The sequence below is a fragment of the Aquarana catesbeiana genome, linkage group LG01, assembly GCF_042186555.1.
Source record: "Aquarana catesbeiana isolate 2022-GZ linkage group LG01, ASM4218655v1, whole genome shotgun sequence".
In the NCBI taxonomy this organism is placed as follows: domain Eukaryota; kingdom Metazoa; phylum Chordata; class Amphibia; order Anura; family Ranidae; genus Aquarana; species Aquarana catesbeiana.
In genome coordinates, this window is record NC_133324.1 from 405,088,206 (window position 1) to 405,113,925 (window position 25,720).

The 25,720-nt window shown below is 43.4% G+C and overlaps 2 protein-coding genes across 2 annotated transcripts in view; one reads left to right on the plus strand and one right to left on the minus strand.

The window, feature by feature from the left end:
• Positions 1-1,534, minus strand: part of SPATA6L (spermatogenesis associated 6 like) — a 112,086-nt gene extending 110,552 nt beyond the window's left edge. Inside the window, exon 1 of the mRNA XM_073634966.1 lies at positions 550-1,534. The gene's annotated coding sequence lies outside the window, so the exon portion shown is untranslated. The remainder of the gene's footprint in view (positions 1-549) is intronic.
• Positions 678-23,504, plus strand: CDC37L1 (cell division cycle 37 like 1, HSP90 cochaperone). Its single transcript, XM_073634974.1, has 7 exons — positions 678-834; positions 2,229-2,512; positions 4,446-4,530; positions 6,121-6,236; positions 18,833-18,955; positions 19,706-19,858; positions 22,988-23,504. Exons 2-7 carry the CDS (start codon positions 2,246-2,248, stop codon positions 23,081-23,083), a joined length of 840 nt encoding a protein of 279 aa, XP_073491075.1. The 5' UTR covers positions 678-834; positions 2,229-2,245; the 3' UTR covers positions 23,084-23,504.
• The last annotated feature ends 2,216 nt before the right edge of the window (positions 23,505-25,720 follow it).

Sequence of the window (25,720 nt, forward strand, 5' to 3'; positions counted from 1 at the left end):
GCACAGTGGAGGTAAGTATGACATGTTTGTTATTTTAAAAAAATAAAACACGATCCTTTACAATCAGTTTAAGGACCTGTTCACACCACATGCAGTCCAGTGTGTTTTTGTTTTGCATCAAAAACACATGGAAAGTAGGTTATATGGTTTCCAATGGCATAGTTCACACCAGTGTGGTCAGTTCCAGGGCTTTCCAGTTCCAGAAAAAAAGTAGAACATGCTGCATTTTTTCTGCACTGGACTGTACCGGAACGCAGTAAAACACACCAAAAACACACTGGAATGCATCAAAAATCGCACTGGACCGGCGGTAAAAGGGTTACAAAACATCATGAAGGACATTTCTAATGACAAATCCCTAATGGTTGGGATCAAGCACATTTGACAATTGATGTCAATGAATGAATAAATGCAGAAGACTGCTGAAATAGAATGGATAATTAGATACATGACATATACCAGTTAAATACATAATATAGACAATATATTAGATCATGCAGGGAGAATAAAACTGAATTAAATCGTGAAGAATAGTAAAGAGCAGCTTACAGCCTCAGTATCTTGCTAGAGTCCCAGAGGAAGCGTCTTATCTCCAAGGTAACACAAACACTACGCTCTGTGAACCGCTGCTCCTACGTCATCATTCTGCGTCCACCCATGTGCTGATCGGGTTGCACTTCCTGTGATGAAGCAACCGAGGGAGCCATCTTTGTAGAGGTAGAGCCCACGCCAAGGCAGGAGGTGGCTTTGGTTGTTCGTGTCATTGGCTGTGCGTGCCGGAAGGGGAGAGAGCAGCACGGCTGTGTTCTCTTACATGCTGTGTAGGTTTAGCCGGTAAGTGTGTTTCGTTTTATTTTATGCTAAGCAGGCATGTAGCACATGTACTCATCCACCTATATAACATTGAGACTAAACATCTTTTTACATACTTACTACAGTATTCTTCATGGTCCCTTTAAAAAGTTTTTTTTTTTTTTTTTTTTTTTTATTGAGTGATCTGCTAAAATGTAACTTTCATTATATATTACTGCATAAAAAGCTTGTTTGTAGATGTACTTTCTAATGTTATCTGTTTACGAATTGTTTATTACACGTGAAAGATGTACTTCCTGTCTGATGGAGTTCTACTGTTTCTCAGTTGGCCTGATCAGGCTGATGGATAATCATAGACTCAGTGGTTAATCTTTTATCCACAGTCCTCATAATGGACCTGTTATCAGTCTATAAAATCATATATGTGAGTTAGGCTGCTCATTCCAACAAGACCGGGCACTCTGTTTTTCTAAGTACCCCCGGAACATTTTATAAACACACGTTGATCCCACCAGTGGATAAGTACTTTCTTTGATAGGGTGACCTGCTTTCTTTGGCAGTGAAATCGGTGCAGCGCTGTCACCCTTGCTGCATCTCTAGTTAAAGCAGAGTTCCACCCAAAAGTGGAACTTCCGCTTTAAGCACTCCTCGCTCCCTTATATGCCACATTTGGCATGTCATTTTTTTTTTGGCGGGGGGAGTGAGTACCTGGTTTTGACAGGAACCTCCTGTCCCACTTCCTGCTTCTGTCATCTCGCTGCCTAGGCGAGTCCTCCTCTCCCACTAGGCGGCCCCTCCCTCTCTGCAATCTGTTGGGACATGTCACAGGTCCCAGAAGATTGCCCAGCCACTAGGAGAGCGCAGCGTGACTCACGCATGCAGAGTGCACACCCAGCTGTGAAGCCACAAGCTGTCGCAGCCGGGTGCCCACACTTGCAATTATGGCGCTGCGGAGAGGAGGGGGATTTGGGTGACCGCATCACTGGACAGGTGAGTGTCTGTTTATTAAAAGTCAGCAGCTACACTTTCTTTAGCTGCTCACTTCTCTTATCACTCACTTGTGATAATAAATGAAAGCACCATACAATACATAGCCTGGGATTCAGTCCGTACACTTCCAAATGCTTGGTAACATCACAGCATCAAGCTCCACCCTACGTGTTTTGTCAAAACTGATGTCATCAGGGACTCCCAATGATCTTTAAAATTACAGCTGGTGCCTACCTTATGAAATTTTCTCTAGATGCTGTCAATGAAGCTGGCTCCCAAAAAAAATTCTGCTGGCTCTTGGATTGACCAGACAGGCTGGCTCCTAAACTTCATTTATTTGTCCACACCTATATTGTGTACAAAAATGGTTATATGATTGTCTGTAACGTATTGGCGTCTATACTCATATATACAATTTTTTGCAGAGAAATACACACGCAGCATGGACTTTGCTTGCCCACAGGAAGATGGGGGTGGCAGGAGCACCATGGCATGCAAGTGGAGCCTAGCAGAGGCTCAGCAGAAACTGAACAATTTAGCACTTCATAATTCTGAGTCCATAGATCAAGAGTATGCCAAGACTCAAACTCAACTGTCAGAACTACAGCGTAGTGAAGAAGAATGGAGGCGGAAAGAAGCAGCTCTGCCACTGGGTGAGAACTGGGGAATGTCTTCTTCGGATGCCTTTAGTCAAGATGTATTTAATAAGGTACTGTAATCTATTGCTAAGTATGCCACCCTAAGAAGGCAACTACTAAAAATTAACACCCTGTCAGTAAAGGTCAGGAATCACTTCAGGGCTTTATCAAAAAAATCAAACCACTTACTGATTATCTAATGGATTCCAAGACAGGCATTATTGCTTTCTGTCCAGTTGAAGAATGTCAGTAGTTGTAGAACTTCAGATCCTATGTACTACCCAGACAGCTGACTGATGGGATTTATTAACTCACATTAAAAATGCTTTTATTTTTTTCAAGGGTATGTAAACTCAATCACTAAAATGTCATTACAATTTTAACATGTCAATTTACAGGTAGATCAAATGTCAATTTAAACCTGCAGTTTTTATTAAAATACTACTTGGTGATCCTGCCATAAAGGTCCTTGTTCAGGGATCTCCTGTTACAAGTTAGCCACCTCAATACCAGGCACTCCAAGCCAAACAATTTTTAGCTTTCAGTGCTGCCGCACTTTGGGTACAGTGTTGCATGACCACGCAATTGTCATTCAAGCTAAATTTTTTTTCATTTTCTTCCCACAAATAGAGCTTTCTTTTTGGTATTTGATCACTTCCTGCGGTTTTTAAAAAAACTGATGGGCACTGATAGGTGGCACTGGACAGGCAGCACTGATGAGGAGCTGCTGACAGGCATTACTGAGTGGCACTGATTGGCACTCTGATGGGGCACTGGCACTTTTTATGGGCACTGACAAGCGTTTATAGAGGGGGACAGGCTGGCAGGTGATGGGCACTGATTGGCAGCTGATGGGCACCTTTTCATGGGGACTGTGCTGATAATCAATGTGCTGATTACCAGCACAGACCCCCCCCCCCCGACAGGGAGAGCTGCCAACAGACTCACCCTGTTAGCGTGAACCGAGAAAAGCCGTTTACCGGCACTTCCTGGTTCACGTGATGATCAGCTGTGATTGGTCACAGCTGATCACGTGGTAAGAAGCTTCTGTCAGAGGCTTCGTACCACGATCGGAGTTGCGGGGTGTCAGACTGGCACACAGCACCTCCGATTGCTGCGCGCTGGCTCTGTTATGCTGATCACGTCATATGACGTCCAGTCAGGATAACACAACCACTTTCCTGCCGTCATTTTGCTATACAGCAGGCGGCAAGTGGTTAAGAGTACTCTGTCCTTCTGGTTGAGCACCTGTGCTATCTCCCTGTCACACGAGCATCCAATGAAGATTGAAAGCATCCATGTTTACACACAAAAAACAGGCATGGCCCAATGTTGTCACCATATCATAGGAAACACATCTTGAGAAAAGCTATGCAGCCATCACTGGAGTTCATGTATGTAGAAAGGAATAGAAATGTCAAGAGGCTTTGAGGAATTAAATATACTTTTTATAAAAATAACAAAAACAAATGGGGTTGATTTACTAAAACTGGAGAGTGCAAAATCTGGTGCAGATCTGCATGGTAGCCAATCTGCTTCTAACTTCAGCTTGTTCTGTTAAGCTTTGACAATAAAACCTAGAAGCTGATTGGTGTCTATGCAGAGCTGCACCAGATTCTGTACTCTCCAGTTTTAGTAAATCAACCCCAGTGTGTATTAACTGCTGGACGGAGTGGTAGCAGTTCTTTAAAAAGAGCTAGGTCTTATGGGGACTCAAAAGCCTGGGATTTATTTAACACCGACTTTAAAGTGTGCTGCTTTATGCATGACTCCTTTTTTTTTTTTTTTTTTTTTTTTTTTTCAAATCTTTTTAGAAATGTTTTGAATTAAAGTTATTTTTCATGGTAATGAAGAGGTGAATTGATTGCTGTATTAGTAAGAGAAATGGAATGCAAGACAGGACTGACAATCTACATTAGTTTATCCAAATTTGGGTATTTTTGTGTTCAGACATACCTTTTTTCTATTTTACGCTGCTTACTATTTTTTCTTTTTAAATCGCAGAGCTTTATCAATCAAGCTAAAACCAGAGAGGACGATCTATCACTGTCATTTTTACAAAAATATGAAGATAAAATTCGACATTTTGGTATGTAGCTTGCCTGTTATTTGTGTATATTGTTTTTATGCAAGATTGGTGTATTGTATCATTATTACAAGTATGAAGAAAAGTGTCATCTTTGTGATGGATTTTCAAGCTAGTGGTTGTACTGCTCTGTGTTTATCAAGTAAACCTGTCATATTCCTAGACGATCCAGCATTATTAAACAAAATGCATAAGCACAGGTTACCTTGGTGAAAAATATCTTGTCAAAACAATCAGAAGATTTAGAGAGAGAGAGAGAGAGAGACTAATTTATAAGTAATTCTTGACTTTTCCTGTTCATGGAGCTTAATTGCACCTCAGTGTATCCCTTGGGCTTCAATATTGGTCAGTGGGGCTAGCTATCATCATAAGACCCATGGGAAAAAAAGGAAGAGGTGAGGGCAAATCTTGACTTCTACAGCAAAAGCTGAGATGTGCATACAATATCAGCTACTAAAGCTGAAAGTTTGTTGCTGCAGATTACTACATCTTTGAATATTCTCTTTTAACCTCTTTCCGCCCGCACTATAGCCGAAAGATGGCTACAGCGTGGGCTTCCTTTTGCTGGGGGTTTGTCCATGGATGTCCTCCCATGATCTTGCTGCCCCCGAGCCCCCTGCGGCAAGCTCTGTGATCGCTGAGTCCTTTGGACCCAGCTGATCACAGATCGGAGTAAAGAGCCAATTACAGCGGCCCTTTACCATGCGATAAGCTGTGTCCAATGACAGCTGATCACAATGTAAACACAAGCTGGGTATCTGCTTTCCTTTCCTCATGCTGACAGCGTGAGGAGAAGAAAGCCGATAATCTGCTTGTGTTAACGGGACATCTACACCGATAATCAGTGCAGTCCCACCAGTGCTGCCAATGAGTGCCCATTAGTTCCTCCTCATCAGTGTGCCCATCAGTGCAGTCTCATCCCTGTGGTGATTAAATACCCCCAAAAGAAAGCTCTATTTTTCTGAAATAATTATAACAATTTCATATGGGTACAGTGTTGCATGACCATGCAATTGTCATTCAAAGTGTGTCAGCGCTGAAAGCTGAGAATTGGCCTGGGCAGGAAGGGGGTAAACGTGCCCAGTAGGCAAGTGGTTAGGTTGTCCACATATGTAAAAATCAAATTGTACAGTTTTTTTCAAAATACTGAGATGTGTAGTTTGTTGCCCACCCGATTATTTTATAGATTTAGATAGGCACTCGCACTACATAGTTTGAAAATCTTAAGGCGATCATAAAATCAGATTGTATCATATAAGGCCAACTTTATTGTCTCATTAAAGCAAACCTATGCGGAGCAAAGAAACAAGGTTTCTTCAACCCCCCTATCCCCAGCAGCACATACTCTGATTTCCTTTGCTTGTCTGTTGCTCCCTTCCATTGATTTTTAGTTTAAGTGATTTAAACTAGTGGTTATTTAAATAAAGGGTTACTTTAAAAGTGTATTGTTGTTGCATTGTGCTTCATGCTCCAAACCAGCTCAGACTATTGTTTGGAGATTTTGATAAAATGGAGCCTTTGTCATTGGATTTGTTCTGCTGATAAATTGAAATCTACAGTATGTCTACATTTGTCTGTATGACTTCTCCTTAGGAATGCTCAGCAGATGGAATGACAGTCAGTGGTTCTTGTCTGAATACCCAGACCTGGTGTGTGATGACACTGCCAGATATCTCCTTTTGTGGTGTCATCATTTAGAAAGTGAACAGGTAAGTGCCATTCTGTCTTAGAACAGTTTTTTTTTTTAACTGATTTTACTCAGTAGAGAGGTAGTCTGATCGCTGTTTAATACTGATTATTATTCTAGCCCCCCTTTCCTTACACTTATGGGTTTCATAGTCCTAAAAATGTGATAACTAGTCAGGAAATTAGATGTGTAATTTATGCCCCTGAAACGCTTAAAGGTGTGCCTTTGATTTTGGGCCTCTCTATGGGGCTAGGCTGTGAAAAAAATCTCATGCATGAGCTATCAACATACTCAGGAGGAGTCGCAGAATGTGTTTTAAGGTGTAATTCTAAGTATGCCTATGCTGTGTGTAAGAAATATCTTATTAATTGACTACTTTATGTTAAATATATATTTTAATTTTTCTTTCTGCATTTTCCAAAAGGCTTTTCAGAAAATTATTATTATTATAAAGGATTTATATAGCGCCAACAGTTTACGCAGTGCTTTACAACATTAGGGAGGACAGTAAAAGTACAATACAATTCAATACAGGAGGAATCAGAGGGCCCTGCTCGTTAGAGCTTACAATCTAGGAGGGAGGGTCAAGTTATACAAAGGGTAATAGCTGTGGGGGATGAGCTAATGGAGAAAATAGTGCAGTTGTTAGATATAGGCAGGATAGGCTTCTCTGAAGAGGAAAGTTTTCAGGGATCGCCTAAAAGTGGATACATTTGGAGACAGTCTGACAGATTGGGGTAGGGAATTCCAGAGGATGGGCGAGGCTCGGGAGAAGTCCTGGAGGTGGATATGGGAGGAGGTGATGAGGGAGCTAGAGAGCAGGAGGTTCTGGGAGGAACGGAGATGGCGATTAGGTTGGTATTTTGAGACTAGGTTAGTGATGTATCTGGGGGCAGAGTTGTGGATGGCTTTGTAACTTATTGTTAGTATTTTGAATTTAATTTGTTGGGCGAGTGGCAGCCAATGGAGGGATTGGCAGAGAGGGGTAGCAGCCACTGAGCAGTTTGTAAGGTGGATGAGTGTGGCAGCAGCATTCATGATGGACTGAAGGGGGGGATAGTCTATTTAAAAGTAAACCAATGAGGAGGGAGTTGCAGTAGTCGAGGTGAGAGATACCCAGGGAGTGAATCAGAAGCTTTGTGGTTTCATTGGTTAGAAAGGGACGTAGTTTAGAGATGTTGTGGAGGTTGAGACGGCAAGCTTTGGAAAGTGATTGGATGTGGGGCCGAAAGGAGAGTTCAGAATCCAGGATAACACCTAGTACCCTAACATGTGGGGACGGGTGGATGGTTGTGCCATTGCTCTTGACAGACAAGTCAGGGGAAGAGGCACGTGGGGGAGGAAATATTATAAGCTTGGTTTTGGACAAGTTGAGTTTGAGGAAGTGGTGTGACATCCATACAGATATGTTGGCTAGTAAGTTAGTGATGCGTGAGGAGACTGATGGAGTGAGTTGAGGGGTGGATAGATAGATTTCTGTGTTGTCAGCGTAGAAATGATCTTGAAAGCAGTGAGAGGCTATCAGCTGACCTAGGGAAGAGGTGTAGATTGAAAATAAGAACAGAACCTTGGGGGACATTTGTGAGTTTTAAAAGAGCAGTTTCTGTGGAGTGTTGAGGGCGAAATCCAGATTGAAGGGGATCAAGAAGGTTGTTTTTAATGAGGTGGTCACTTGGTTGTAAACCAGGCGTTCAAGGAGTTTAGAGGAAAAGGGGAGCAAGGAGATAGGACGTAGGTTGATAAGATTGGTAGGGTCCAAGGACGGCTTTTTAAGTATGGGGTTGACCAGTGCATGTTTTAGAGCATTAGGGAAGATGCCAGAGGTGAGTGAGAGATTGAAGATGTGGGTTAGAGAGTGTAGGATGGAGTCAGAGGGCGACCGTAGCATATGAAAGGGAATAGGGTCCAGGGGACAGGTGGTTAGGTGGGCGATAGAAAGGAGTTTAGCAACTTTGTCTGTGGTAGCAGATTTGAATAGGGGGGGTGTCAGTTGTACCTGTTGACATGAGGTCTTAGCTGGGGGAGATACCTGTAGAGTGGAGATTTCATCGCGGATTGTATCTTGTTTTTGAAGTGATTAGCAATCTCCTGGGCAGTGAGTGAGTCAGTGGGTGGAGGCGGTGGAGGAAGAAGTAGAGAGTTGAAGGTAGAGAAGAGTTTACGGGGACTGGATGAGAAGGTGTTAATAAGAGCTGTAAAATAGCTTGTAGTGTTTGCTTTCCAAAATGAGGTTATTTCCACTGTTCTGATGCTCCAGGGCCACCAAAAATGTGATAGGTAGTTAGAGAATGAAATGACTAATTCATCCTCCTGGAGCACCTAAAGGTGCTCCTTAGATTTTTGGGCCCCTCTATGCATTTAGGCTGTGAAAAAGTCTTATGCCCTGTACACACGATAGGATTTTCCGATGGAAAATGTGTGATAGGACTTTGTTGTCGGAAATTCCGATCCTGTGTGGGCTCCATCACATATTTTCCATCGGAATTTCCGACACACAAAGTTTGAGAGCTTGCTATAAAATTTCCCGACAACAAAATCCGTTGTCGGAAATTCCGATCGTGTGTACACAAATCCGACGCACAAAGTGCCACGCATGCTCAGAATAAATTAAGAGACGAAAGCTATTGGCTACTGCCCCATTTATAGTCCCGACGTACGTGTTTTACGTAAGCGCGTTCAGAGCGATCGGATCTTCCGACAACTTTGTGTGACCGTGTGTATGCAAGACAAGTTTGAGCCAACATCCGTCGGAAAAAATCCATGGATTTTGTTGTCGGAATGTCCGATCAATGTCCAACCGTGTGTACAGGGCATTACACTTGAGGCATTTCCATACTCGGGGGGGCATAGCAAAATGTGTTTTGGGGTGTAATTGTAAGAATGCCTATGCTGTTTGTGAGAAATAACATGTTAAAATGACACCTTTGTAAAAAGGGAAAAAAAATGTATTTCTTTCTTTGTTTTCCAAAAATTGTGACAAAAATTTGCAAACGCAAAAAAACTCGCAGGGATTGATTTACTAAAACTGGAGAGTGCAAAATCTGGTGCAGCTCTGTATGGAAACCAATCAGCTTCCAGGTTTTTTTTTGTCAAAGCCTAATTAAACAAGCTGAAGTTAGAAACTGATTGGCTGTCATGCACAGTTGTAGGGCTGAAACAACTAATCGATTAATCGACAACTAATCGATTATGAAATTAATCGATTACTATTTTCATAATCGATTAATCGGCCAGTAACATAATGGGGTTGAAAAAAACCTAAAATGAGCCCTTTATAGTACAAAAAGAGCAAATAATCGCTACTGCAAATATTACTTTCACAGTTCTACACTAAAAAAAATTAACCCCTTACAGTAGTGATTATCTGCTTTTGTTTGTGCTATAAAGGGCTAATTTTAGTTTTTTTTCACCCCATTATGTTACTAAACGTCTTAGACCTGGTTCACATCTATGTGTTTTTTGGTGCTTTTTGCAGAAACGCACTACAATTCATTCACACGGTTTCCTATGGGACACGTTCGCGCAAAATGGTGATTTTTTGGTTCAATATACTTCAATAGAGAAGCTGCAGAAAAGCATGTAATGTGTTTTTGCAGCAATATGTGTTTTTTAATCTGCCCAACAACAAGTTGGCCAAAAAGAATGCAAAAACGCAAACCACAGCAAAATCACGTGCACAAGCATCAAACGCACAGCAAAAAGCAGTGCAGAAACAGATGAAAAGAAAACTGCATAGGTGTGTTCTGAGCCTTATGCTGGCCACACGGATCAATTTTCAGATGAGAATATTCAGACGAAAAATCTTTGTACATTCGCTGAATGAAAGAACGAACATTCTTAAAATGACATTTTTTTTGAAGGAAGACATTGTTTTAGTTTTTAATAAAAAAATTTGATCACTGAGTCTGATGATATTTACCAGATTCACCCTTTAATAGTATATACAGTATATCTCCTCTAATAGTATATACAGTATATCTCCTCTAATAGTATATACAGTATATGTCTTCTGTCTGTTATGCTCAGAGTGGATTCGATATTTTGCTCCCTAACCATATAGTTGGTTATTTATATTTACCACTGCATAGAGATATTTAAGAATAAATTACCTTTTTTAAAACTGTACACATTAACTAAATTATACACCACACTTTTTTTTAAGGTTATTAACCGAATAATCGATTAATCGAAACAATAATCGGCCAACTAATCGATTATGAAAATAATCGTTAGTTGCAGCCCTACACAGTTGCTCCAGATTTTGCGCTCTCCAGTTTTAGCAAATCAACCCCACAATTCCTCTTACTAAATACCTCAGACTGTCTACTTTCCAACAATGGGTCATTTGGGGGTTTTTGTAGTGTCCTGGCATTTTGGGGACTAAATAGTATACATTGAATTGGGTTATTTTTACCAAGGAAATGTAGGATACATTTGGTCTAAATTTATTTGCAAAATGTTATTACAGAAATATCATTATGACGGGAGTCACTAAAAGGGGCACAGGGTAAATGAGAACCCCACTATGATCTGTGCTAGTCAGATTCAATGCTGTATATATAATGTGTGCTGTCTCATCCTGTTGTGGACTCTTTGCTGTGATGGTTAGGGTGTGACTGTATTCTATTGTCTATTGTGGCTGTCTGCCTCAACTATTATGGTCTTGCTGTGAAGAAAGAGGGAGGGGGGGTTCCTCCAGCAGCCCCCCTGTTAAGACTGTTTCCTGCTGAGAAGTTAAGCACACCTGTGTGTCCATTGTTATTGGACAGTTTAACCCGCCCTGTTTTCCAAGGGTGGGGTGGGGGGGGGGGAGTTTTGAAGTGGGATCTGTATAACATGTGTTTGAATAAAGATTCATTCCTGCTTGAACCTGAAGACAGAGCACCTTGTCTCGTATTTGGGGGAGAATTATTTGTATGGGTTCCTTGTTCGGCTGATTTGAAGTGTTCGGTAGCTGCCTTTGTGTTTGGGTATGGAATGTCCTATAAATGACTTTAACCCCTTTCATACTCGGGGTGTCGTTACAACTGGTGGCAAGCAGCGGGATCATTGCCACAGCCCAGAAGGACAGCTACAAGAGGACACAGGCCAATGGAAGCACAGTATGAACGGCTAAAGCGCTCTACCCTCAAGGACTTACTGGAGAACCGGGGCCGACCGACCAACAACCGTAAGAAGAGGGACATTATCACAGAACTAGTCAAAATGGATAGAGCCAAAAGACCCAACATAACCAAAAGGCCCAGCATAACAGACAGGACACCCGAAGAGGCAAGTTTTGATCGGGCTGTTAACATAAGACTGGCACATTATGGCCCTAACCCTACAGCGGAGATCATAGACCGAGTTATAGCGGCTGTGGATGCAAATTGGCTACAGCAAAGAGGTGCTGCAGCAGCGGGAGTCACAACAGCACCAACTGAAAGGAGAAAGGTACATTTTGCTGCTTTTAAAAATTTCATTGAAGGGGAGATTGATGGGTACCTTGCAGATTTTGAACGACAATGTGCCCTACACCGGGTGCCCACAGAAGAAAGGGTTACCATTTTGTCTGGGAAATTGTCCGGCTGGGCCAATGAAGCGTTCAGTAGCCATCCCAGATGAGGATATTATGAACTATGGGCTGGTAAAAGAAGCACTTTTGGCCAGGTATGCCGTCATACCGGAGGCGGTTCCGAGAGACGAGCAGACTGGAGATTCATATACCGAGTGGGCATGCCGCCTACACTGCACGGCATCCCACTGGGCGGCTGGATGCCAAGCAGTACCCGGGGAAGAGGTGCTGCAGCTGTTCCTGCTGGAGCACTTCTTTGACAAGCTGTCCCCGGAAGTCAGAGTGGGTCCGGGACCGAAAACCTTTCGCCTGGCGGACGAATACACAGACGCCCGCAAACTGGATAACCCTGTGGTCAAGACAACAGCTCGGGTGGATTATCGATCAGCGGCACCCCCTCCAGCTGGCGCCTACCAACCACAGTCGTACCGCCCTACAGCACCACCTCCAGCGGCCACTTATTCTCAGCAGCCCAGGTTCAACTCCCAGGTCTACTCACAACCCCTCAGGTGTTTCGGGTGTAAACAGCTAGGGCACAAAAATCCAGACTGTCCGTTGAATTGAGCCAGGCAGTCCCAGTCATGGAGAAAGCCAGCAGGGGGGAATCCCCGCACATCCACGCCTGCCGCTCACTGCGTTGAGGAGGAGAAAGAACATTGGGGCTTCCTGCACAAGGCTGATCCAGTACAAGCAGCTAACCAGGACAACAGGCAGCCACGCAGGCAGACTGTCCGGGTTAATGGAAAGGTAGCCAATGGCCTACGTGATACTGGCGCCACCATAACCCTACTACAGATGAACCTCACCCCAGAGAGCCAACACACCGAGGACACTGTAGCTGTAAGGGTAGCAGGAGGCACCATTTTCCGGCTACCCGTTGCCCGTGTTCACCTGGATTGGGGGGTTGGTTCGGGACACGTGAATGTGGGGGTGATGGATTTGCCAGTGGATGTACTACTGGGGAATGATTTGGCCCCCCTCGTTTCTGCTTGCGCCCAGATGGGCCCTGTTGAAGCCAACCCATTAACTACCCGTGCCCCGACCCGTGCTGTTGGAACTGGCCCGCTTGCTGCTGAGACCCAGATAAGACTATCTTCCCGACATGTACCTTAGATCAGGCTCCCCTAGGCTGGGATACCCCAGAAGCATTCGGGAGGGAAACCCGGGAGGACCCGACCTTACACAAGTATAGGGCTAAGGCAGATACTCAGGAAAGGGGAATAGATGGGGAGCTTTATGAATGGGTGGGGGATAGACTGTATAGGATTCCTAAGCCATCCCTGGGAAATAAAGTCCCTTTGAAGAAACGACAGCTGGTGGTACCTAAGAAATACCAGCTGGAGATTCTGCAGGACATCTAGGGTCCCGTCGCACAGCCCATAGAATTACACAGAATTTTTTCTGGCCCAATTTTAACCAGGATGTGCGACAGTACTGCAAAACGTATAACACATGTCAACGGGTAGGTAAGCAGGGGGACCACCCTAAGGCCAGACCTATGTCCATGCCTATTATTGGGGAGCCCTTTTACCGCATAGCCGTTGACATTGTGGGTCCCTTGGCTAGGCCTAGTCCATCCGGGAAGAAGTATATTCTCACCGTGGTGGACTAGGCCACCCGTTACCCAGAGGCAGTAGCTATGTCCAACAATGAAGCAGAGACAGTAGCTAATGCCCTGGTAAAATATTTACTAGAGTGGGGTTCCCTAAGGAGATTCTCTCTGACCAGGGAACCCAGTTTACCGCTGTGCTCACCCAGCAGTTGTGGAAGGTATGCAATATTAAGCCTTTGCTGAGCTCACCTTACCACCCCCGGACTAATGGTTTCTGCGAGTGCTTTAACGGGACCCTCAAGCAAATGCTGAGGACCTTTTCGGACGCTTGCAAAGACTGGGAGAAATTCCTGCCTCACCTGTTATTTGTGTACCCAGGAATCTACTGGGTTCTCTCCCTTCGAGTTACTCTGAGGGGTCCATGGACCCTTCTCCCATAATCTCATTAGAGGACACTGGGAGGGAGAGACAGAGCGGGAGGAGATCCCCATAGTGCCCTATGTTCTGGAACTCAGGGACCACAAGGAGCAACTGTCTCTGATGGTAAGGGAGAATCTCCAGGTGGCCCAGGGGAGACAGAAGAGATGGTACGATCGGGGGGCCCGACAGCATATCTTCCAGGTTGGGCAGAAGGTCTTAGTGCTCAAGCCTGTGAAGACCGACAAGATGCAAGCATCTTGGCAGGGCCCATATAAAGTAGTAGCCCAGGTATGTGATACTACCTATGTTATTGCCAGCTGTGCAGATGAAAGAATCCAGCGAACCTTTCATGTGAACATGCTGAAGGAGTACCAGGAAAGTTTACCCCTCCCTGACTTACTAGAGATAGACCCCCATAATGACCTCATTAGCCTCGTACAGCTTGGGGACCGGTTAAGCCCCACAAAGAAGGAACAGGCTAAGCGGCTTCTGTGGGAGAAACAGGCGACTTTCTCCCAAAAACCAGGCTGCACGACCCTGGCTGTGCATAAGGTAGAGACCCCTGGACAAGCAACCCTTCGACAGCCCCCCTACCGTATCCCTGAAGCAGTCCGAGAAGGAATGCGGAAGGAGATACAGGAGATGATTCAGTTAGGAGTCATTGAGCCCTCTGACAGCCCTTGGGCCTCTCCTGTATTCCTGGTGCCTAAGAAAGACGGAACTACCCGGTTCTGCGTGGACTACAGGCAACTCAATGAGAAGACCACCACTGACGCCTACCCGATGCCCAGGGTAGACGAACTGCTAGATCGTATAGCCAGGGGACGTTATTTAACTACAATAGACCTGTGTAAGGGCTATTGGCAGATTCCCCAGGCCGAGGATGCTATCCCCAAGTTGGCATTTGTTAACCCGTTTGGCCTGTACCAGTCTAAGGTCATGCCATTCGGGATGAAAAATGCCCCGGCTACCTTCCAACGTATGGTGGATAGGCTCCTCGATGGCTTTCAGGATTTTGCATGTGCATACCTGGATGACATTGCGATTTACAGTGGGTCTTGGGAGGAGCACCTGGTTCACGTAGGGGTGGTTCTGGTCAATATTCGGGCCGCATGTCTGACCTTGAAACCAGACAAGTGCCATCTAGGTATGGCAGAGGTGCAGTACCTGGGACACCGAGTAGGGTGTGGGAACCAGAGACCAGAGCCAGCCAAGGTAGAGGCAGTAGCTAACTGGCCCACACCCTGTACTAAGACCCGGGTATTAGCCTTCTTGGGGACTGCAGGGTACTACCGGCATTTTGTCCCTGATTATAGTGCTATCGTCAAGCCCCTGACTGACCTGACAAAAAAGAATTTACCTAGGCAGGTGTGGTCTCCAGCTTGTGAAGCCGCGTTTCTAGCCCTCAAGCAAGCACTTGTAAATGCCCCTGTCTTGGTTGCCCCAGTACCCAACAAACGTTTCCTTGTCCACACAGACGCTTCCATGTTTGGACTGGGGGCTGTGCTGAGCCAAATCGGGGAGGATGGAAGAGAACACCCTGTCGCATACCTGAGCAGAAAGCTATTACCCCGAGAAGTGAGCTATGCCGCAGTGGAGAAGGAGTGCTTGGCCCTGGTCTGGGCCCTTAAAAAGTTGAACCCTTATTTGTATGGACAGGAATTTTCATTAGTCACTGACAACAACCCATTGGTCTGGCCTAACCGGCTCTCAGGAGACAATGGCAGGTTGTTGCGGTGGAGCTTAGCCCTGTGTCACGGAACGTCCCACACTCCGCTTGAGTGCTTCCGTCATATACCGCTTCCTAAGTTCTGGAACACGAGTCCAATGGATCTGGCTATAGGAACCCCAAGAACTAGACAACACTAGTCTTGGAGTACATCAGAACTGTCTTTTATTTTGAGATTCCACAGACCTTTATACAGCAGGGATGACTCAAAGCTAACCTAATTAACATGAGCTAATTTACTACAAAATGTACCCAGACCAGATGACAGTCTTGTAGGCACCGAGCTTCACACATTAATATAAACACAATAGCTGGAGCTAATTACAACTAACAATACAAACAACAATCTCCCCCCTCCTCAGCCTAGACCATTCGTCTATTAGCCAGGGCTGGTGGCTAATGTGATCAGCTCTCTCAATTAACATAAACACATGTTCATAAAACCAGCATCTCCTCACAGGATGTGTCCCAACAGAATGAATCAGTCTTATCAGCAGGGGGCTGCTGGAGGAATCCCCCCTCCCTCTTCAGGGACACAAATATACAGTAAGGAGTCCCCATACAATATATACATGACTGAGTCCGATTAATACAGTTCAGACTGGATTTCTCATTCACCTCAAATGCTAGGGCCCATAATCGGTGGGCAACAGGCTTGCACACAGTCCTCTCCAACAGCCTCCGCTCTGGCCATGCCCGTGACACCCTGCAACCTTACAATTTCACCATCAGCTACCGACCCGGTAAGCAAAATGGCAATGCTGATGGGTTGTCCTGGCAAACAGACTTCACTCCGGCCTCCTAGTGCTGGACATCCCCAAGTTGACCCGAGAAGGATCTAGCCAGGTCTGCCGGTGTGTTCCACAAGGAGGGAGCCATATGACCGGAGTCACTAATAGGGGCACAGGGTGAATGAGAACCCCATTATGATCTGTGCTAGTCAGACTCAATGCTGTATATATAATGTGTGCTGTCTAATCCTGTTGTGGACTCTTTGCTGTGATGGTTAGGGTGTGACTGTATTCTATTGTGGCTGTCTGCCTCAACTATTATGGTCTTGCTGTGAGGAAAGGGGGGGGGGGATTCCTCCAGCAGCCCCCCTGTTAAGACTGAAAAACAATAAAGTGTAGCGCTATAACAAAAGCTAAAAATCTACATTGATAGATGTAGAATCACAATAGTGAGAGTGATACCTGGAATTACCAGGTGTGTGAACACCCTCTATAAGGTATATGACCTTAAGCAGAGGATGGATGTATTCAGAAATTCTCAACCAGGTTGGTGTCATTAACCCGTGTAAATGTGTCTCACTGAATGTGACATCAAACAAGGCAAAAATAAAGTGAAAAAATTTTGGAAAAAGATTAACAAAAGTATGATGGGTGGTCTGAGAGATTACATAAACATGGTGATACAGACATAAAAAAGCAAAAGCAGCGTCACATGTCTATCATGACAGAAATGCACCAAAAATTGTGAGCAAAAAAATATAAAATATTGACTAAGAATAATATAACATGTGGACATATATGTGATTGTACAAGTCTGGAAAGAGTGGCGATTCTTGGGAATGCAGGATGCTCAAAACTTGTGTAGATACTTTTCACCGCGAGGTGTAAGGCATACCGACAAACGAAGCCAGATCTTCTTAAAACACACACTTCAGCAGAGAGAAATGTAATGCCCAGCCGAAGTCTTAGAAGACGAAACGCGTCGGGGTTCTTTATGCTACCCCAGCTACCTTTTACTGCGCTACTTTTTGTTCAATTGAACCAAATTTTTACCACCCATTTTACTATTTGTTGGAAATATTTTTTAACACTAAATTTTTCCTTGCATAATCGGATTTACACCATGTGGAAGCTCTTTTTTCTTTACTTTCTCCCTGCCACATTTGGAGGATTGCCGTTGATCGGGTGGAACCCGGTGGAAGATTACAGCCTACATCTGGATAGGAAACCAGATTAACAGGAACATTAACAGGAGTGTTGGACCCATTCTCATCCCTTCCAAGAGCGAAAGAGCCGTGAGGTTTTTCCTGCCCACTGAGCATCTCTTTTGGATTGGAACCGTATCTAACCCTACCGCTTTGACGGAACAAACCTATATGACTCACTGCCAACGACCTGTGTGTCCAACATCTCTGGTAAGGGCATTACATTTCTCTCTGCTGAAGTGTGTGTTTTAAGAAGATCTGGCTTCGTTTGTCGGTATGCCTTACACCTCGCGGTGAAAAGTATCTACACAAGTTTTGAGCATCCTGCATTCCCAAGAATCGCCACTCTTTCCAGACTTGTACAATCACATATATGTCCACATGTTATATTATTCTTAGTCAATATTTTATATTTTTTTGCTCACAATTTTTGGTGCATTTCTGTCATGATAGACATGTGACACTGCTTTTGATTTTTTATGTCTGTATCACCATGTTTTTGCAATCCCATCATACTTTGGTTAATCTTTTTCCAAAATTTTTTTTCACTTTATTTTGCCTTGTTTGATGTCGCATTCAGTGAGACACATTTACACGGGTTAATGACACCAACCTGGTTGAGAATTTCTGAATACATCCATCCTCTGCTTAAGGTCATATACCTTATAGAAGCAGATCACACACCTGGTAATTTCAGGTATCACTCTCACCATTGTGATTCTATATCTATCAATGTAGATTTTTAGCTTTTGTTATAGCGCTACACTTTATTGTTTTTCATTTACTTTTCACAATTCGTCTTATTGTAGTGTTGGCTGCTCCTTTTATTTAGAGTTGGCGCGGCAGTTTCCTCCAGATATTTCCATCCCCTGTTAAGACTGTTTACTGCTGAGAAGTTAAGCACACCTGGCCTGTGTGTCCATTGTTATTGGACAGTTTTACCTGCCCTGTTTTCCAAGGGTGGGGGGGTTCGAAGTGGGATCTGTATAACGTGTTTGAATAAAGATTCATTCCTGCTTGAACCTGAAGACAGAGCATCTTGTCTCGTATTTGGGGGAGAATTATTTGTATGGGTTCCTTGTTCAGCTGATTGAAGTGTTCGGTAGCTGCCTTTGTGTTTAGGTATGGAATGTCTTACAAACGACTTTAACCCCTTTCATACTCGGGTGTCTTTACAATCATGTTTTTAGTGAAATGCCATCTGAATCGGGCAAGAGTTTGCATATGCCCATACCCCAGTGTATGTAAGCCCTGACCCTTTTCTTAGATATGTTGCAGTAGCTGTAAAAGGTTATCTTTCTGTCATCTACACATCAGGCCAAGCATAGAAATGTGAGCTTCTATCCACAGAGGATCTTAACTGAGATTCTTGGATGTTGTGTTTTTTTTATCTGTTCTTTCATTATTATTCTTTTTTGTATTTTCAGAAGAAGGCCCTCATGGAGCAAGTTGCTCATCAAGCAGTTGTGATGCAGTTTATTATTGAAATGGCAAGAAGCAGCAATGTGGACCCAAGGGGCTGTTTCCGCTTGTTTTTCCAGAAAGCTAAAGTAAGTACTTTGTCTAAGATATTGTAATAATTTGCGGACTTTGCTTGTGCATAGTCCTTAGAAGAGGCTTCCTTCTGGGACAACAGCCATGCAGACCAATTTGATGCAGTGTGTGGCGTATGGTCTGAGCACTGACAGGCTGAATGTTATATTTGCCTCCTCTGTGCAAGGGTTTTGCAAAGAGCGGCCCGATCCTCCTTTTTTGGGGGTCCCCAGGTGGCGCTCCTCCTCCGCATCGAGTGCCCCCACGGAGAGCCACATTCCATGAGGGCACTTGTGTGGGCGCGCTCCCGGGTCTTGCTGCTGCATCCTTTGACACAGACAGCAGGACTCGGGCCCCCCCCCCCCCCCCCCTGTGTCACTGGATTTGATTGACAGCAGCAGGAGTCAATGGCTCCTGCTGCTATCAATCTATCCAATGAGGACCCGAGACAGCGGCTGGAGCTCCTGGTCTCATTCTCGTCGCTGGAAAGATCAGGTTCAGGTAAGAAAAAGGGGGGCTCTGGGGGGCAGCTGCAGCACAGAAGGTTTTTCACCTTCATGCATACAATGCATGAAGGTGAAAAACCTCGAGACTTGATGGTCCCCTTTTAATTGTTTATTTCCAACAATTAATTTTTTTTTTTTTTTCCTTGTCGCTGAGTACCTCCAAGCCCTTAGTTGGGTTTCACTGCATACTTTCAAGTCTTATAACCTCATTGTGAACTGGTATCCATAACTGAACTGCTTTGTTTTACTTGCCATTCATAGGCAGAGGAAGAAGGGTACATGGAAGCTTTTAAAAGTGAGCTTGAAGCATTTAAATCAAAAGTTCAAATGCACAACGCGCTCCAGAGGTCTGTGAATCAACAGAATCCTTCTCCTGGCTTTGAACAAATTGGTATACCATGCTTTAATACACAGGTATGTTTTTACCATGCATACATGTAGACTGAACAACATTATATCCTCCTATCAGTAGAAGTAAAGAAACACCAGCCTCTACTAGAGTAGCTGGTGTGTACAAAGCCCTCTATCAACAAATATAATGGAGAGCCATATCCCTACCTGACATAATATTCGTTATGACCGTGCCCAATCCTTACATTGTGGAAAGATACAGTAAAAACTTACATTCCTCATACCTATAGGGATTGTTTACTTATTTTACTAGGTATGGTATAAGCAGTATAATGTAGTTATACTTTAATAATTGGATAGGAAAGTAGACTTTAACCACTTCCCACCTGGCCTATAGCAGAATGACGGCCAGCCGGTGGTTCACTTATCCTGACTGGACATCTTTCAGGATAACAGCCGACACGTGCCCGTGGGGGCACGCAGCGCGGCGTGTCAGTCTAACACACCCATCTCGGTAAAGAGCATCTGGCAGAGGCTCTTTACCACGTGATCAGCCGTGTCAAATCGTTGCTGATCACAGTGTAAACAGGAAAAGACGTTTATCGGCTTTTCCTCACTCACATCTGACAGACGCGAGTAGAGGCGAGCCGAGCGGTGGCTCTCCTGACGGGGGGTCTGCGCTGATTATCAGCACAGCCACCCTCGAGGATGGCCACCAGGTATGCCACCCTGGACCACCAGGGATGACAGTCAGTGCCCAGACAGATGCCAATCAGTGCAATCAGTGATGCATATCAGTGCCCATCGGTGCCACCTTATCAGTGCCCGTCACTGAATGAGAAAACTTACCTTTTTACAAAATTTTGTAACAGAAACAGCTTTTTTTTTTTTTTTAATTTTCGGTCTTTTTTTTTTATTTGTTTTAGCAAAAAAAAAACGCAGTGCTGATCAAATACCACCAAAAGAAAGCTCTGTTTGTGGGTACAAAATCATAAAAAGTTTGTTTGGGTACAGTGTAGCATGAATGCACAATTGTCACTTAAAAAGTGACAGCGCTGAAAGCTGAAAATTGCCTTGGGCAGAAAGGGGGCAAAGTGGCTGGTATTAAAGTGGTTAAATGATTATTCTGTCGTTGCAATAGTCCCTGTGACACCACAAGTACCTTGCTTACAGCAAGGTGGGGTTTTTTTGCATGTCTGCATATTTGGCTCACATTATTCATATGGATCGTACATGGGTAGCAAGTAGTTGTTTTGACTGCCCTTTTATTTATCAGTATTTGTAACTTATCTGTAATTAAAGTGGTATTAAACCAAGAAGCAAACATTTTATTATATTGCAGCTTGCCAATTCTTAAATGCAATGACTGCTTTAGTTGTTTTGTTTTTTTTTTTTTTCTTCCTTTTAATTTCATCTGGTGATCCAGCCAGTAAGTGTTGGTTTTCAAAAGAACACGCTATCTTGCAGATGTATCAGTTACAGGGAAGAGACAACCATTTACCACTGACAGGGGTGCTTACAATGACCCGCTTTTATTTATGTAAAACCTCCGTTGACAATGCTGCTGTCTGCTGTGGCCACTGTGCTCCTTTTATCCAGAGTGGAGGCATTCTAATATAGGAGGTGTGTTACTGACCAGGTCACCAGGTGAAAACAAAGGGAAGAAAGCCTAAAAAAAAAAAATCTAAAACTAATGCAGCCACCACATCTAATGATTTGGTTTGGGGTTTAACCCCTTCCCACCGAGCGTACGCAGATGTGCGTACTCTGCTTTATGGGGTTATAGCGGGATAATGCCGGCAGCTTCTGGCATTATCCCGGTACTGTTTTTTTTTTTAGAGCTGGCGATCGGCTATCCAGTTAGAACAACCGATGCGGCTAAAACCCGCTGGGCTGTTATACCGGAAGAGCGGGAGGGTACATCCCCGCCTCCCGCCGCTCTTACCGGGCCTCCCGTTCCATTGGCCACCTCCGGAGGCTGGGGACGGGCTGGAACGAAGATGTAAGCGGCTTCGTTCCAGCCTCCTAATCGTAAACACGGAAGCGACGTCACTTCCCGTTTACTCGGCTGCCAATGGCGCCGGTTTAAAAAAAAAATACACAGTATTCCGAATCACTGTTTTCGGCGATCTGAATACTTTGAAGTGCAAAGGAGGGATCTGGGGGTCTTTTAGACCCCCGATCCCTCCATAAAGAGTACCTACCTGTCACCACCTATTACTGTCACAAGTGATGAAAATTTTTTTTTTTTTTTTTTAAACACAATTTATAAATATTAAAATAAATAAATAAGAAAAAAAAAATTTAAAGCGCCCCCGTCCCCGCGCAGCAAAGAAAACGCATACGGAAGTCGCGCCCGCATACGTAAACGGTGTTCAAATCACACATGTGAGGTATCGCCGCGATCGTCAGAGTGAGAGCAATAATTCTAGCACTAGACCTCCTCTGTAACGCTAACCGTAAAAAAAATGTAAAGCGTCGCCTATGGAGATTTTTAAGTACCGTAGTTTGTCGCCATTCCACGAGTGCGTGCAATTATAAAGCGTGACATGTTTGGTATCTATTTACTCGGCGTAACATCATCTTTCACATTATACAAAAAAATTGGGGTAACTTTACTGTTTGGTTTTTTAAAATTCATGAAAGTGTCCCTTTTCCCAAAAAGTTGTGTTTAAAACACCGCTGCACAAATAACGTGTGACATAAAATATTGCAACAATCGCCATTTTATTCTCTGCTAATAAAATATATATAATGTTTGGGGGCTCCAAGTAATTTTCTAGCAAAAAATACGGATTTTAACTTGTAAACACCAAATTTCAATAACTTTAAATAAAAATAAAGAAGAAAGGCCTGTTTGCAGCCAGCTTATGAGTAGTAGAAGATCTCTCTAACCTAGCGTTCACTTGAAAGGCACACTTTGGTATCTCTTTGAAGTTTAGACAGGCCCCCTTTTGACAAATGCAGGCTATAGTATACATCTTGTACTGGTCATGGTTGCAAAACATTTCAGTGTACAAAAACTGCATTACAGCCTATGATCATCAGAGAGGTGAATGTCAACTGTTCTGCTCATTGCCACATCTGTGCTGTGTACTTGAAGTAGGCTAGGTAAAAATCGGTCTTCGTGGACTGTTTAGTGTATTAGTGAGTAGAACTTATTTTTATTTGTCTTTTTATTTCTGATCACAGAATGTTCCACATTGTCAAATGAATTTGGATCTGCACCATTTTGTCCATATGAAACCAACAGGGGAAGACGATGCAAAGATGATGGATATACAATAAAGTACCATTACACACTTTGCGCCAATTTCGCTACAGGAACTAGTGTGGCTGTGTTCCTACTAGTGACATTTACTACTATACAATGCTGCACTTTATTTATTTTTCCTTCAGTGGGTAAATGCCCAATACGTTTGTGGTGTCTTACAGTGTGAACATTTTGCTGCTATTTTACCATGTCAAACAGGAAAATGGAACTGAACTCAATGCTTCTGCCAATAGTAGTTTTGCCTTCAACCTACGCCTTGATTTTTTTATGAGGAATAGTATTACAAACTTGAATAAAGAACAACAGTACTATTGACATGAATATAGGACTGACTACTTGGAAACTTTGTATTACACTATCCACATGATTCTTGTATACACCAATGTCTATATTCTAAAAAGTGGATTAAAGAACATTTTTTAAATGTGTACTTTATCAACTGCTTAAAGTGAAGCTTCACTCTCCCAATCAACATTGGTTATTAATCCTCATGCTGCTAGCATTAGATAGGAAAGTATATCATATTTACTTATTTTAAACTTTTTTTTTTTAACACTTTAGTTATTTACTGGTTCCCATGCCTAGGCAAATGCCATACATCCCTGGAGTCTTCAGTAAGGGAGGAGGGGGGTTTTCTCAGCTAAGTACTCGTCTACATGCATGCCTGAGCTAAGGGCAGATGGATTCCAGGAAGTAAATGCTACATAAATCCTTTCCCCTTACTCAAGATGGCCATGGCCAGAAATGTTATGGGTTTCTTTGATTTCTCAACAAAATAAAGCATGGAGACATGGGTGGATGGTGAAGTTTGCTTAGGATATTGAATTAAATAGTGTTTGTGGTGCTCAGATGCAGTCAATATTCACTTTAATGATGTATTTTAAAGGAAATTTACAAATAACTAAATGAGTTGGACAACCTAAACGTGATATTTTAGATTAGATGGGGGTTAGTGTGAACCCCAGCAGCAAGTGTATGAGCTGTGACTATAAGGGCCAGTTCACACCAGGAATCGCACAGCAATGCACTCGCACTGCTCAGGCTAAAAATTGCACTGCATCACACCAAAGTTAGTGCAAGCACTACTTTTAAAAATGCACTGCAATCGGATTGCATGGTACTTTGGTACCATGTGATCGGGTGCAGGCAAATGCATGAACTTTTCCCTGACACCTGCTGCATCGCAGACACAATGCGTTTTGAACGTGGTATGAGTTTCCCACATCACGTTCCAGTGTGATCCAGCATTGATAGTAGTGATGTTCTCACTTCAGTTGAGGGTTTATAGTGGCATTCTTTTTGGGGGTATTATTTGTCAGGAAGGCAGCTTATTTAAAGCACAATAGGCCCTTTTCCTTTCTTCTTCATTGGGTGACAAATAGATTTGGAAGTAGGTTATCCTGCTACCTACAGGTGGTTCGGACACTGGCAAACAGAAAAATTGTAAGTGAGCCCTGTATCACACCCCCACCCCTATCTGCTGAAAAAAAAGAGTCTCTTTTTAACTAGCTGCCTTTGCTTTGTGGCATTTTTTAATCTGTGACATTAATCAAGATCCTTCACTGACACGACTGCTTGAGCTGATCTCTATATAGCAGCTATCCCGATCAGCGGAGGCCACGCTTGAATCCCACTGGACTGGATGAGCAGCCTGGAATGTGGCCTTTAGGCTTTGAGTTTTGTACTGTGAGCTGTGCCACAGTCCCATATGTGACGTGACCCTGTCTCTAAAGACTCATTTAGTAAGGCCAGTTGGGCTGAAGCACCAGGAGCTTCCTCATTGTTTTCTTCACTAGTTGTCAATTTCCCATCACCTTTGGTAAGGGTTAAAGAGTAAATGCATTGTTCTTGAGAGGAAAAAAAAAGTCCCTTTTGAATGATCAACGTACATTGTTAAAATCCCTGCAAACTTTGTAGCAGAGTCCTACGTTTTGTTTCTCTGAAGAAATAGCCATTTTATTTCACCATGTCCTTTGCAGATTGAATCGGATTGTGAGACTCTGGTTTAATATAATCAGCTGGTGTAATCATTGCGTTGTAAGGAGTACATTAGTTGTATCTTCCCAAACAGGAGAAAAGATCCCTCAACACCCCTGGAACTGCCTGTTCCATGGAACAATCAAAACAAGGAAACAATATAAAAAAAACTTTGGTCCTGTTTCTGCTCAACCCGGCAAAAGGTCTTATCCCTAAAAACTGGCTGTGCACAAAGAAGCCAAGTCAAAGAGTGGTTACAGAGAGTGGATCATATTAGTAATATGGAGTACCTATGCAGCGCGGAGCAGAGACGGATCGAAAACTATAGGGCAATTTGGGAGAAATGGAGAATGTTTAAAACGTCAGAAAAATATTCGCAGGCAATGATAGAAATAGGTTAAAGTAGAAAGAAGTGAAGATAACAGATCAATAAGGGAGTAAGGGTGGGAAGGGGATTTTGATATATGAGAGACACAATGTATAATATGAAGATGTGACTTGATGATTTTTTTGTATATCTATAAAATTTATAATAAAAGATTAAGTTAAAAAAAAAAAAAAAAAGTATCTTCCCAAAGCTGAAATTCCTATTGCAGGGGCTGCTGAAAATTTGACATGCATCTTCTTGCACACTTCTGGGAAAATCACTAAGTCAATTCCATAAGTAGGAAATT